The sequence below is a fragment of the Gossypium hirsutum genome, chromosome A13, assembly GCF_007990345.1.
Source record: "Gossypium hirsutum isolate 1008001.06 chromosome A13, Gossypium_hirsutum_v2.1, whole genome shotgun sequence".
In the NCBI taxonomy this organism is placed as follows: domain Eukaryota; kingdom Viridiplantae; phylum Streptophyta; class Magnoliopsida; order Malvales; family Malvaceae; genus Gossypium; species Gossypium hirsutum.
Window position 1 is genome coordinate 4,313,613 of NC_053436.1, and position 10,832 is coordinate 4,324,444.

A 10,832-nucleotide genomic window follows, 5' to 3' on the forward strand; every position below is an offset into this window, starting at 1 on the left:
TCCTTTTACTTTATAAAAATTAAAATTTTAGTCCCTCTAATTATTCAAATTTGTTAAACAAGGGGCTTGATGATATTACTAAAGTAGTTAATATTGTGGTTGAGATTTTGAGAGAGGTTATTTATAAAAGAAAGATAGACGGGCATGGCCCACAATCCCCCTTGAATTTTCTATTTCATGAGTATTGTAATAGGGCGACGGATGTTAGTTTAAGATATTTTTAAGGTCAATCTGAAAGGATTAGGACATGGCAATTGTCATTGGTGGGTTGACGAGTGTTATTAAAAACTATTTTTGATATATTTTTTGCGAATTGTGTGAGCCTGTTTAGTGTGACATGATGTTTAGGATAGGTATATCAGTCTCCTAGCAAAAATGATACGTGTCGTTAGATTTTTAAGTAGTCTATTGATCTAGCGGAGGGATCTAAAGCAAGAGTATAACATCATTTGTAAGTCACAAAAAATTAAGAAGATAGTCAAACCATTGACAAACACCAACGTTATAAGAATTGAATTGGAGGTTGGACCAGAGGTGCTCATGTACCGGGTCAGGCTTAAGCATGATATTAACATATTTTATGCTTGCCTAAGCTCGGCGCAGTCTAAAATATGAGCCTAAAATTTTACCCAAATCTGCCAATATTTGCAAAAAAATAACCTAACCTCATTTTAAGTCTGCCCATATTAATTTTTAATTTTTTTAAAATATTTATATTATATTATATTATATTATTTTAATATTTAATAAAATTTATATTTTTTTATTTATTGGAAGTTTTTATATAGTTATCTTAACATTATTTTAATATTTATATTAGAGTAGTATTATATATCTAGCATAGGTTATTTTTTTTAATGTGTTCTAAATTACATAATATATAAAAATAACATAACATAAAATATTATAAACTTAAAAACGAGTCGGGCTCGGGAGCCTTGAATGTTCAAGCCCGAGCCCGACCCATATTTTCAAAATTGGCCTAATATTTTTACCTAAATCCTCTCAAATTTCGAGCAAACCTTCAAACCTTAACAAATAACCCGACCCATGAACAGGTCTAGGTTGAACCTCTAGTTTTAACTTTAACCACTTAAAAAATTAAAAAGAATAAATTAGTTACAACTAAAAATTAAAAAAATATATATATTAAAAATTTTAAAAATTAATAAAAATTATACTTACAAAAGAAAAATCAAAGATAGGAATGAACCAATTCCAAGTGGTTTGGCCATTTCCATTTATATGTCACTAGTTAGACATTCAATGGGGGATTTAGTTCTAACTTCTAACAACCTTGATAACATGGGAACTTGGATTATTGAAAATTTTTTTTAAGTTTTAAATTTAACAAATTAAAAAGGGATTAACTTTTAATTTGTTACAAAACAGAGGGATGAAATTAATAATTATATATATATAGTTAAAAAGGGGAAATAGTATGTTGGAGAAGATGGAGAAAAGGTAAAAGGAGGCAATAAGGCAAAGGGCATGGGCACTCAATTCAAAAGGGTAACCAAAATCAAAATGGAAGAATGAGAAGAAGGAGAAGAATCTAAATCAAAGTTGTGGTCAAACTATTACAGCTCCCCCAAGGAACAAAATCTAACATATCATAGAATAAAGAGCTGCAAAGATTGTTTTTGATTGATTTTACTTTCAATTACATTTTCCATTTATTATTTGTACTCAAAAGAAAGGAAAAAAAAAACTCTCCCTTTGGGTACTGCAATTATATAAAGAAGCTCATGAAGTTTTCATGTTTCAACTTTCTTTTTGGTAAAATTCTATGAATGGTCCTTGTACTATGCCTTCTTTATGGATTTAATCCTTTAATTACAATTCCATCATTTCTTTTCTTTTCATTATGGATTTAATCCTTTAATTACAATCTGTCGCAAGGCTAAACATATACTGTACATGTCATATTAAAAAATGAAACATAATTGGTCTCAAGATTAAAAATACACATTACGTTGATATTTCTGTATAGTTGGATAAATATTATACATTCCCCATATCATGTAATCGTACTTTCTTAAAGAAATGAATCACGTCAAAATATTTGGTAGAATTAATGGAAAAATTGATCTCAGAATTGAAAAATACATACTTCGAAACGAAAAAATTAACTAAAAGACCAAATTATAATAAAGGGACTAAATAAGTCAAAAACACATAGTAGAAGGACTTTAAACAAAATAAGACCTTAAGTTTAAAAATAATGAAGACAACAGATTCCCAATCATCGCCTCCACTGTATAGGAAACATACATAATTGCACCCAACAATCCTTTTCACCATAGAAGACTGGGCTATTAAGGTGTAGCTCTCTATTCATCACTTCTCTTACACACCCCTTTTTTTCCCTTCATCTTCCAATATAAATATCCATCAATCTCCATCAACTTTTTCCCTCACCACCACCACCATAACCCATAACCCACCTCCTCCTCCTCCTCCTCCTTCTTCTTCTTCTTCCATTATGGATCCTTCATGCACCACTACTTCATCTGTTAATGGCTTCTACACCATGCTAAACCAAGAGCTTGAAGACCTTGACTGCACTTTCCTTTCGTGTAACTTCATGTCGATGCAGTTCCTTCAAAAAACCCTCTCTTCGCTTCGATCTTTTCATTCCCAATTGACCCTTTTGGTTCAAAGGCTTCACCTTCCTGTGGGAGAAAAATGGCTGGATGAATACATGGATGAAAGCTCTAGGCTATGGGAAGCTTGCCTTTTGCTCAAATCTGGCATTTCAGGGATTGAAAGCTATTGTTCTTCCGCTGCCAATATTGCTTCCTCGATTGACCATCATCACCACTTCAACCCACAGTTTGCTCGCCAGGTCAGTGCAAAAACAAATTGGTCTAATTGCTGTTTTGGTCCGTTATTATCATTAAATTTGATTTAATTCTTATACGTTAATTTGATGCAATTTGGCCCCTCTAAATTTATAATGTTATTAGTTAACTATATCCGGTTAAAATATTTACATTGATTTTTTCTTTTTAAAATCATATTTTCTAATGCAAACATAGAGTTTTTTTTATATTAGAAGAGGGTGTTTTAGGAAAAAAATCAACATTTTACCAAATATTTCTAACTCATAGATAGAATTTCTTTATATTAAATGGGATGTTTTTAAGAAAAATCTAGATCAAAAGTTAACTATTTAGATTAAGTTAATAATATTATAAAAATAAAAAAATTAAATTATGTCAAATCAAAATATAGAGATAAAAAAAAATTCACTGACATTTTTCTGAAATTCTCAAAAATAATTAAGTGCATTAATTATTTAAACTAAATAATGATATTATAAAAATAGAGGATTAAATTATGTTAAATTAAAGTATAACAGACTAACTTTAAATGTACGAAAACCATAATTTCACCACAAAATAACCCAAACCCAAAACCTTGTCCACACTAACCTTTTCATATTGGGTTTTCAATGGAAGTTTATTTTTTTCTTCTTGATTTGGTGTTGTAGGTTATAAGGGCAATGATGGGGTGCCAAAGGGAAATTGTAGGATTGGAAGAGGAAAATAGGAACCTGATAGAAACAAGAGCAAGACAGCTATCACTAAGATTTGATGAAAACATTACAAAAGAATCAAAGTTGAATGGTTTCAATGGGTTCCGAGGTGTGCTTTATGCAATGAGGAATGTGACTTCATTGATCCTAATGATCTTGCTCAGTGGTCTCGTCTATTACTGGCCTCAACTCAGCTTCATCCACGGCGAGCACGAAGGGCATGTGATGTTTGGGTCAGCTTTCATGGTTTCAATTGCAAGGCTACACCAAAGGGTGTGTAACGAAATGGAACAACAAAATGGAGGGCAACAGGCAGCAGGGATCATGGTTTATGAGTTTAGGGAAGCAAAGGTGGCGATGGAAGAAGTGAAGGGTGAAATTGAAAGGATGGTGAAATATGGGGTATCATCATTGCAAGTTGAGATACAAGACAAGATTGACAACTTGAAGAGTTGCTTTGGGTTGTTGAGATGTGGGGTGGAAACTATAATTGGACAAATTGATGATTTCTTTGATGAAATAGTTGAAGGAAGGAAAAAGGTTTTGGACATGTGCACTCATAGGTAAAGTTGCACTCAAAGGCTGTACTAGCAGTAGCAGTAGTAGTAAGTAATTTTAGAAGTGAAAAGAATCAGTTGTTAAAAAGTGGCATCATGTCACTCAATTTCTTCGTTTATTTTTCCCCTTTTTTCTTTAATTTCTCTTTTGGTCCCTTTTTTTCTTAAAACATGTTTTTAGTTTGGTTTAATTCCACCCCATACTTTATACTTTTAGGAGCTTTGAAATTTTAATCCATCTGCTTTTATTGTAGAGATATAACCTCTTTACTTGTTCGATTTTAAAATTAAAGTTCAATCGATAACACATATTTAGATTAACGAAGGTAAGTTATTCATGTTTTCAAATGAATTTTAATTTTTAAATTAGACAAGTAAAAAGATTAATTCCTAGATTTAAAAATTGAGAGATTAAATTTCAAATCTATAGAGTACAGGGACTGAGATCGAACTAGACCTTTTCAGTTTTTCAACTTATTGTTCTTTGAAGTCAAGTGTTTGGAGCAGCAATAGTCTTGAAGGAAAACCCTTTTCTAATGAAAACCCAGAAAAGGAAATGCCTTAAGAGAAAGGAGAATATGATTCTTAAAGATAAGAAAACAAGAATATATATATATATATATAAAAGATAGCCATTAGCTTCTACAGAAAGCAAGATCTTCCAAAGGAGAGACAGAGGGCAGATTCTTCTTCTTTTTCTGTTTGGTATAGAAGAAAATGTTATATTTTCCAGGAAGAAAAGGAAAATGATGCTCTTTTGAGCTCTTTGTTGTATAAATATTACAATCTGATCTTGTATTCAATATATACACTCACAAGGAAATGAAGAAGTTGATGAGCTTTTTTAAATAAAAACTTTGAATTTTGAAATTTTATATATTTAAATTCATATAAATTGGACTTTAATTTTCAAATTATACAAGTAAAATGATTAAATTTCAAAAGTTTGCAGAGTACAAGGACTGAAAGCATATTTAACAGTTTTTTGTCAGGCAAATCATAAAGAAAATTATGCTTCTTGTTTGCCCTTTTTTTCTGAAACACAATTTTATGAGTATTGTCCTTATTTCCATGGTTAAAAAGATTAATTGTACATATGGTGGCTTGCATGGAAAAACTTTTTCTTTGCAAGCCAATTAATTTGTACTACAAAAACTTTGAAGATTTAAAGCTTTTTGGCCTTTGAAAATCTAGTCATGAAAATGTTTTGTTAAGCATTGTTATAAATAAGGTAAAATTCCATGAAAAGTCCCTATATTTTGTATCTTTTATAGATTCAGTCTCTTTAGTGTAATTTGATTGTTTGTAGTCTCCTTGTTTCTAAAATATATATTTTAAGTCTTTGATTATTTATTCATCCTTAGCATTTTTTATACAACAAGACAAATATTGTGACTTTTTCTCTTTTGTTTTTTTGTCCAGATTAACAAAAAAATTTAATATATATATAACACATCATCATATGTTTAAAAATAAATAAATCATGTCAAATTATTTAATATAATTAATGAAAGTAATTAATATCGGGATTGAAAATACTTGTTTCGGAAAAAAACTTAAAACTATAAAATTATAACTAGGAGATTAAATCTCTCAGCAATTTATAATACAAAAACTTTTTATACAATTTGATCTCTAAATGCTGATTAAGTCTTAGTTCAATTGGTATGGGTATTATTGTCAATGCAAGAGGATGTGGGTTTGAATGCGTTGAACCTTATTGTCTTTCTATTTACAAATTGAAGAGAGATTATAAATAATTTTAGATATTGTGTCAAGATCCATAAAAGACAGAAGATTAAAATAATTAAGCATTGAAATTAACATCAATTTTCCATGTAAAAAAGAAAAAAAATCTCATGAAAAAGAAAACAAAATATCCTTCTCATTTCAACTAAATTAAAAAATAAAAAAAAAAAAAGATTACACCTAAAAAAAGGATTTTTATGCCACCTGCCAACAAGACACTCTAAAAATCTAATGAGACAATGACTCATTTTCACTAATGATGAAAGGACTAAACTTTTTGTTTATGTATGTGTGGATCTTGACCTCTAAATCTTCAAATAATTTTAGTTGCCCCCCAGTTTTAACTTTTGATTTTGGTTTAAGGTCTAATTATAAATTCCATCCTTTAATTTTAAGTTTTTAAAATTTAATCCTAATATTTTTTTTAAAAATTAAAATAACGCTATTAAACTTTCTCATTAAAAGATCGGTTTGGAAATCAGTTGTTCAACATTTTTTATTGTGCAAGGAATTACCAAATATCAACAATTCAATAATTATGTACAACAAATTAACAAAAATTATGAGTAAATTTACATTCTATATAATTTTTATTACTATTCGTAATATCTTAAACTTTTAAATTAGAAGATAATGGAAGTTTTAACATATTTAAACTTGGGTTTTAATTATTGCAAGAATTAAATTAAGTCACAATCCACCTTTCTAAACATCTAAATATAATACTTTATAATTATATTGATGGAAGTTTAAGTGCATGAATATGTTAGAGTTGATATATTGGTGGAGGAATTTGTAGTGGGAAAAAGAAATCCCTCAAAATCTCAATAATGCTATTTTAATGATCTTATATATTTTTTTATTTTATTTTTTAAAGAAAAACAGTGTCCTCATAAATGTGGAAATGTTTGGTTCAAACATATCTTTTTGCAATTCCCATAAGAGATTCTCTTAGAGTTGTGATAGTAAATAACTAATGATTTCGGTTGTGAAACAATGATGGAAAAAGTGGACTCAAGGACTACAAACCCACAGAGATTCCTATGTTTCCCCCTTTTTTCTGTTTTTTTTTTCTTTAAGAAAACACACAGATGAACCCTATGTATTAATTTAGTGGTAAGGATGTTTATTTCTTTAGATATAGTTTGAGTTTGAGTTGTGCTAATCGCATTGATGTAAAAATTTTATCTTCCTCTTATAATTCATAAAAAATATAAATTATTAAATTGTACATTAATATTATATTATGTTTTTATATTGATATTATAATTATTTTTAAGTACTTTCTTTTTAATTTAAGGGTTTTTTTAAAATTTAGTATTATGAAGGTTTAGATTAAATTGTTAATTTTCAAAGCGCATGCTTACTAATGAGATTAAATGTGGTTGTTGTTATAAATATTTTATAGATGTCTATCAATATGAAGATAAGTTTAATATACATTAAAATTTTAATATTTATTGAGTTTTATTTTATTTATAATTTTTATGTCTATTTAAACTTTAGAGACGTATTGTATTCATTCCCATTGATTAATGAAATACATTTTTTTCTTGTGTTTTCTTATTTCTTTTGCTTTTACTCTCTATACTTTATTTCATAACACGTTATAAGCACGAACCTAGGCTTAAGCACCATCATTGTCTTTCCACAACCGCTCAAGGGTTATTATTATTTTTTGTCAATAAATTCTTATAATCGATTGCCACCAGAAGGAAGAAAATAAAAACCAACACTAGTGTGAGGATTCGAAGTTGTAACCTTTGATTTATTCTATAAGGTCTTAGACACAAAATGCGAGGATTTACATGAAGTTTTTCTTAATATTTTATATCTAGATTTATTTTAATTTTAATTTATGATTAATTTGATTAACTTATTTTATTTATATTTTTTTTGAGGATGGTGAAAGATTTGATCTCAGCATTGATTTTAGTTCTTGATCTTGGATTTATCAGGCAAATTTTAGATTGCTAAGGAGCTTCGACCTTTTTTTTTTTAATTGAGGTATGATTATTATTTGTTTGTTTTAAATCTGATCAAACTATTAAGTTATATTATTAAATATTGATGGGTTCATAAGGTTTATTAATGAACCTTTGTAGTATATTATTTGAGTACATATGATAATTTTTGTTTGGATTATCTCAAAAATTATTGATTGTTTAAATACATATATTGTTTGCTCACTCAAAGATAAGCTTTTGTGACATTGTTTATCTTTAAATAAATAATATATTGGAATGTTTAAGGTTCACTCTGCTAGATTTGTTACATTCTCCGAAATGAATGCAAACATTAAAAAAAGTTAAAGGGTATATGTAACAGCCCGATTTTGGGCCTAGTCAGAATGGTAGTTTCAAGACCACAAATCCGGAGTCGAAGAAATTATTTTGAAATTTTTTTTATGTGTTGTGGCATAATTATACGAGAGCATGAAATTTTGATGGATTAATTTTAGTGATTGCATGCTTAATTGTGAAAAAGGACTAAATCGCATAAAGTGCAAAAGTCCTATTTTGATAGCTAAGGGTTTCAAATAGCTAGAGAACCAAATTGGGGGCCTTTAAAGGGAAAATAGACCCTTAAAATAGAGGTGGCCGGCCATAGGGACAAAAGGGATGAGAAAGTCAAAGTTAGGTGGCCTAAATTGATTAAAATAAAACCTAAGAAAAAGGCTATCATCTTTTTGTTTTGCTCCTTCTTCTCCACCGATTTTCCTCCAAGAAAATGGCCAATGGAAGATTGAAAATTTTCAGCAACTTAAAGCATTTGCAAGTAAGTGAATTTGGGGGCTTTTCTTGAATATTTTTGTACTTTTGAGATCCTTGTAGCATGAGCTTTCTAACAATGGGACTATTTTGAAAAATAGTTGAAAGTATAGGGTTTTTCCATGATATTAGACATGTTTATTTCTAATATTTTATGGAAGAATATGAGTTATGGTTGTGAAATAAACAACTTTTGTGAAGTAGTTTTCATGGAAACCTTAACTAAGGACCATTTTGCATAAATTGTGAAATAGATGTTTCATGTGTGAATAATGAGACTTGTGGGCTGCTTCTAGTATAAAAAGTATTCGGCTAGGCTTGGTTAGTGAGAAAATGTGATAAAAAATCGATTTTCGAATCTAGGGATAAAATAGTCATTTTGTGAAAGTTTAGGGGAAAAATGATCATTTTGCTTAATTATGAATTTTCGAGTGCCTAGATTAATATGCTGATGAAATGAATGAATTTCTATCATTTTAAATCAAGAATTACAAAATTCGGGCCTAGACCGAGGAAAAGCAAATCAAGTGTACTAAGCCGAACTAGTTGCCTACATTTTGAATACCAAGGTAAGTTGTATGTAAATAATACAACTATATTGTTATTATATGCTTTTGAATTGATATAGCATAAATTGCTTGTTTGTGGAAATGATTTTGTACGTTGAATATTGAGATTGTAGAAACTCCTATTTGAACCTTAGAAAATAAATCGGATATTCATGCTATGACATTCGAGTTATTTGTGTGCTAGTGTAAGACATGTCTAGGACATGTATCAGCCACATTATGAGAGCCAGTATAAGACCATGTCTGGGACATGGCATTGGCATTGATACGAGAGTTAGTGTAAGACATGTCTGAGACATGCATCGGCTACGAGATGTGTCAGTGTAAGACCATGTCTGGGACATGGCATCGGCACGTATAGAGGTGTCAGTGTAAGACCATGTCTAGGACATGGCATCGGCACGGAGATGTGAGAGCCAATGTAAGACCATGTCTGGGACATGGCGTTAACCTCGATTTCGATAGTTAGTGCAAGACCATGTCTGGGACATGACACCGACTTGATGGATGAGCCAGCGTAAGACCATGTCTAGGACATGGCATCGACATTACACCCTATGTTTAAGGCTCAATGAATAACTGATAGCATTCCAAATGGTTCAACGGTGAGAGTTACAGTTTAAGTTAAAAGAGGAAAGTATAACCATGTTGTGAGTGGTACAGGTACCTATTTGAAATGTTTGAGATGTGAGCTCAATATATGCTATGTGAAGTGTATTGGATAGTGATGAGTAAGTTGTGCTTATGCCTACTTTAGTACTAAGAGCATGATGATGAATGGTAAAGTTGTTATATTTATTACATGAAACTTACTAAGCTTTATGCTTACTCCCTCTTCTTTCCATTTTCTTATAGTGTCGCATATTTAGCTCGAGGATCATCGGAAGTCGGAGGCATCGATCATACTATCATCTGAAGCACTTGGTATAGTTAGATCTATTATTTTTAGTTATGGCATGTATAGGACCTTGACTTTTGAGTTTTGTGTCATTGTTAATTTTCCAAATGTGTTGGCTTGCTTTAGCATTTGATTCATTTTGTATAAAGCCATGGAAAATGGCTAATATTGAAAGTTTATATATAAATGCAAGATAGTTTTACATGAATGTGAAATTGTTGGCATGGTTGGATATATAAAATGTGTATGGGCCTTAGCTATGGTTGTTTGGTCGAGAAATCATACTAAGTTAGACTTTGTTATGTTGTTTGGTGTTAGATTGTGTTTCAGGGTGGCAAAGGGCTTTGTAGATAGCCTTATATTGTCCACACGGGTGTGTGTCTAGGCCGTATGTGACACACAGTTAGCACCATGGGCATGTTGCTTGGTCGTGTGTTCCCTGCACGTAAATTTTACAAGTCAGTATGCATGGTAGTAAACACACGAGCAGAAACACGACCGTGTGACTCAGCCGTGTAGAGGACACAACCTCTGGCCAAGGACATGTGCCTCGGCCGCGTGCCCTAAATTGGATGCTGACATCAGAAATAAAATGTCAAGGTTTTTAGACACGGGCGTGTCATGGCCGTGTGAGGGACACGAGCTTGTCAGGCCATGTTAAAACTCTTGTAGGTTCGAATTTAGAATTTAATTCACACAGGTATGGGACACGGGTGTGTCCCTAGATGCTTAGGCCGTGTGTGTCAC

The 10,832-nt window shown here is 30.7% G+C and overlaps 1 protein-coding gene and 1 long non-coding RNA gene across 2 annotated transcripts; both read left to right on the plus strand.

Moving 5' to 3' along the window:
* Nucleotides 1-2,194: 2,194 nt before the first annotated feature.
* Nucleotides 2,195-4,312, plus strand: LOC107894235 (uncharacterized). The gene is made up of 2 exons (XM_016819494.2): nt 2,195-2,848; nt 3,497-4,312. The coding sequence occupies exons 1-2, from the start codon at nt 2,486-2,488 to the stop codon at nt 4,106-4,108; spliced, it is 975 nt and encodes a 324-aa protein (XP_016674983.1). The 5' UTR covers nt 2,195-2,485; the 3' UTR covers nt 4,109-4,312.
* Nucleotides 4,313-8,518: 4,206 nt separating this feature from the next.
* LOC121212192 (uncharacterized) lies at nt 8,519-10,090 on the plus strand. The gene is made up of 3 exons (XR_005907381.1): nt 8,519-8,625; nt 9,105-9,187; nt 10,043-10,090. It is a non-coding gene; the product is annotated as an uncharacterized lncRNA (long non-coding RNA).
* Nucleotides 10,091-10,832: the final 742 nt, after the last annotated feature.

What these genes read in the sequence shown, in the direction of transcription:
- LOC107894235 (XM_016819494.2), top strand. Translation starts at nt 2,486, where the DNA reads ATGGATCCTTCATGCACCACTACTTCATCTGTTAATGGCTTCTACACC. An exon ending in ACCCACAGTTTGCTCGCCAG is followed by an intron (nt 2,849 to 3,496) that starts GTCAGTGCAAAA and finishes TTGGTGTTGTAG; the next exon opens with GTTATAAGGGCAATGATGGG.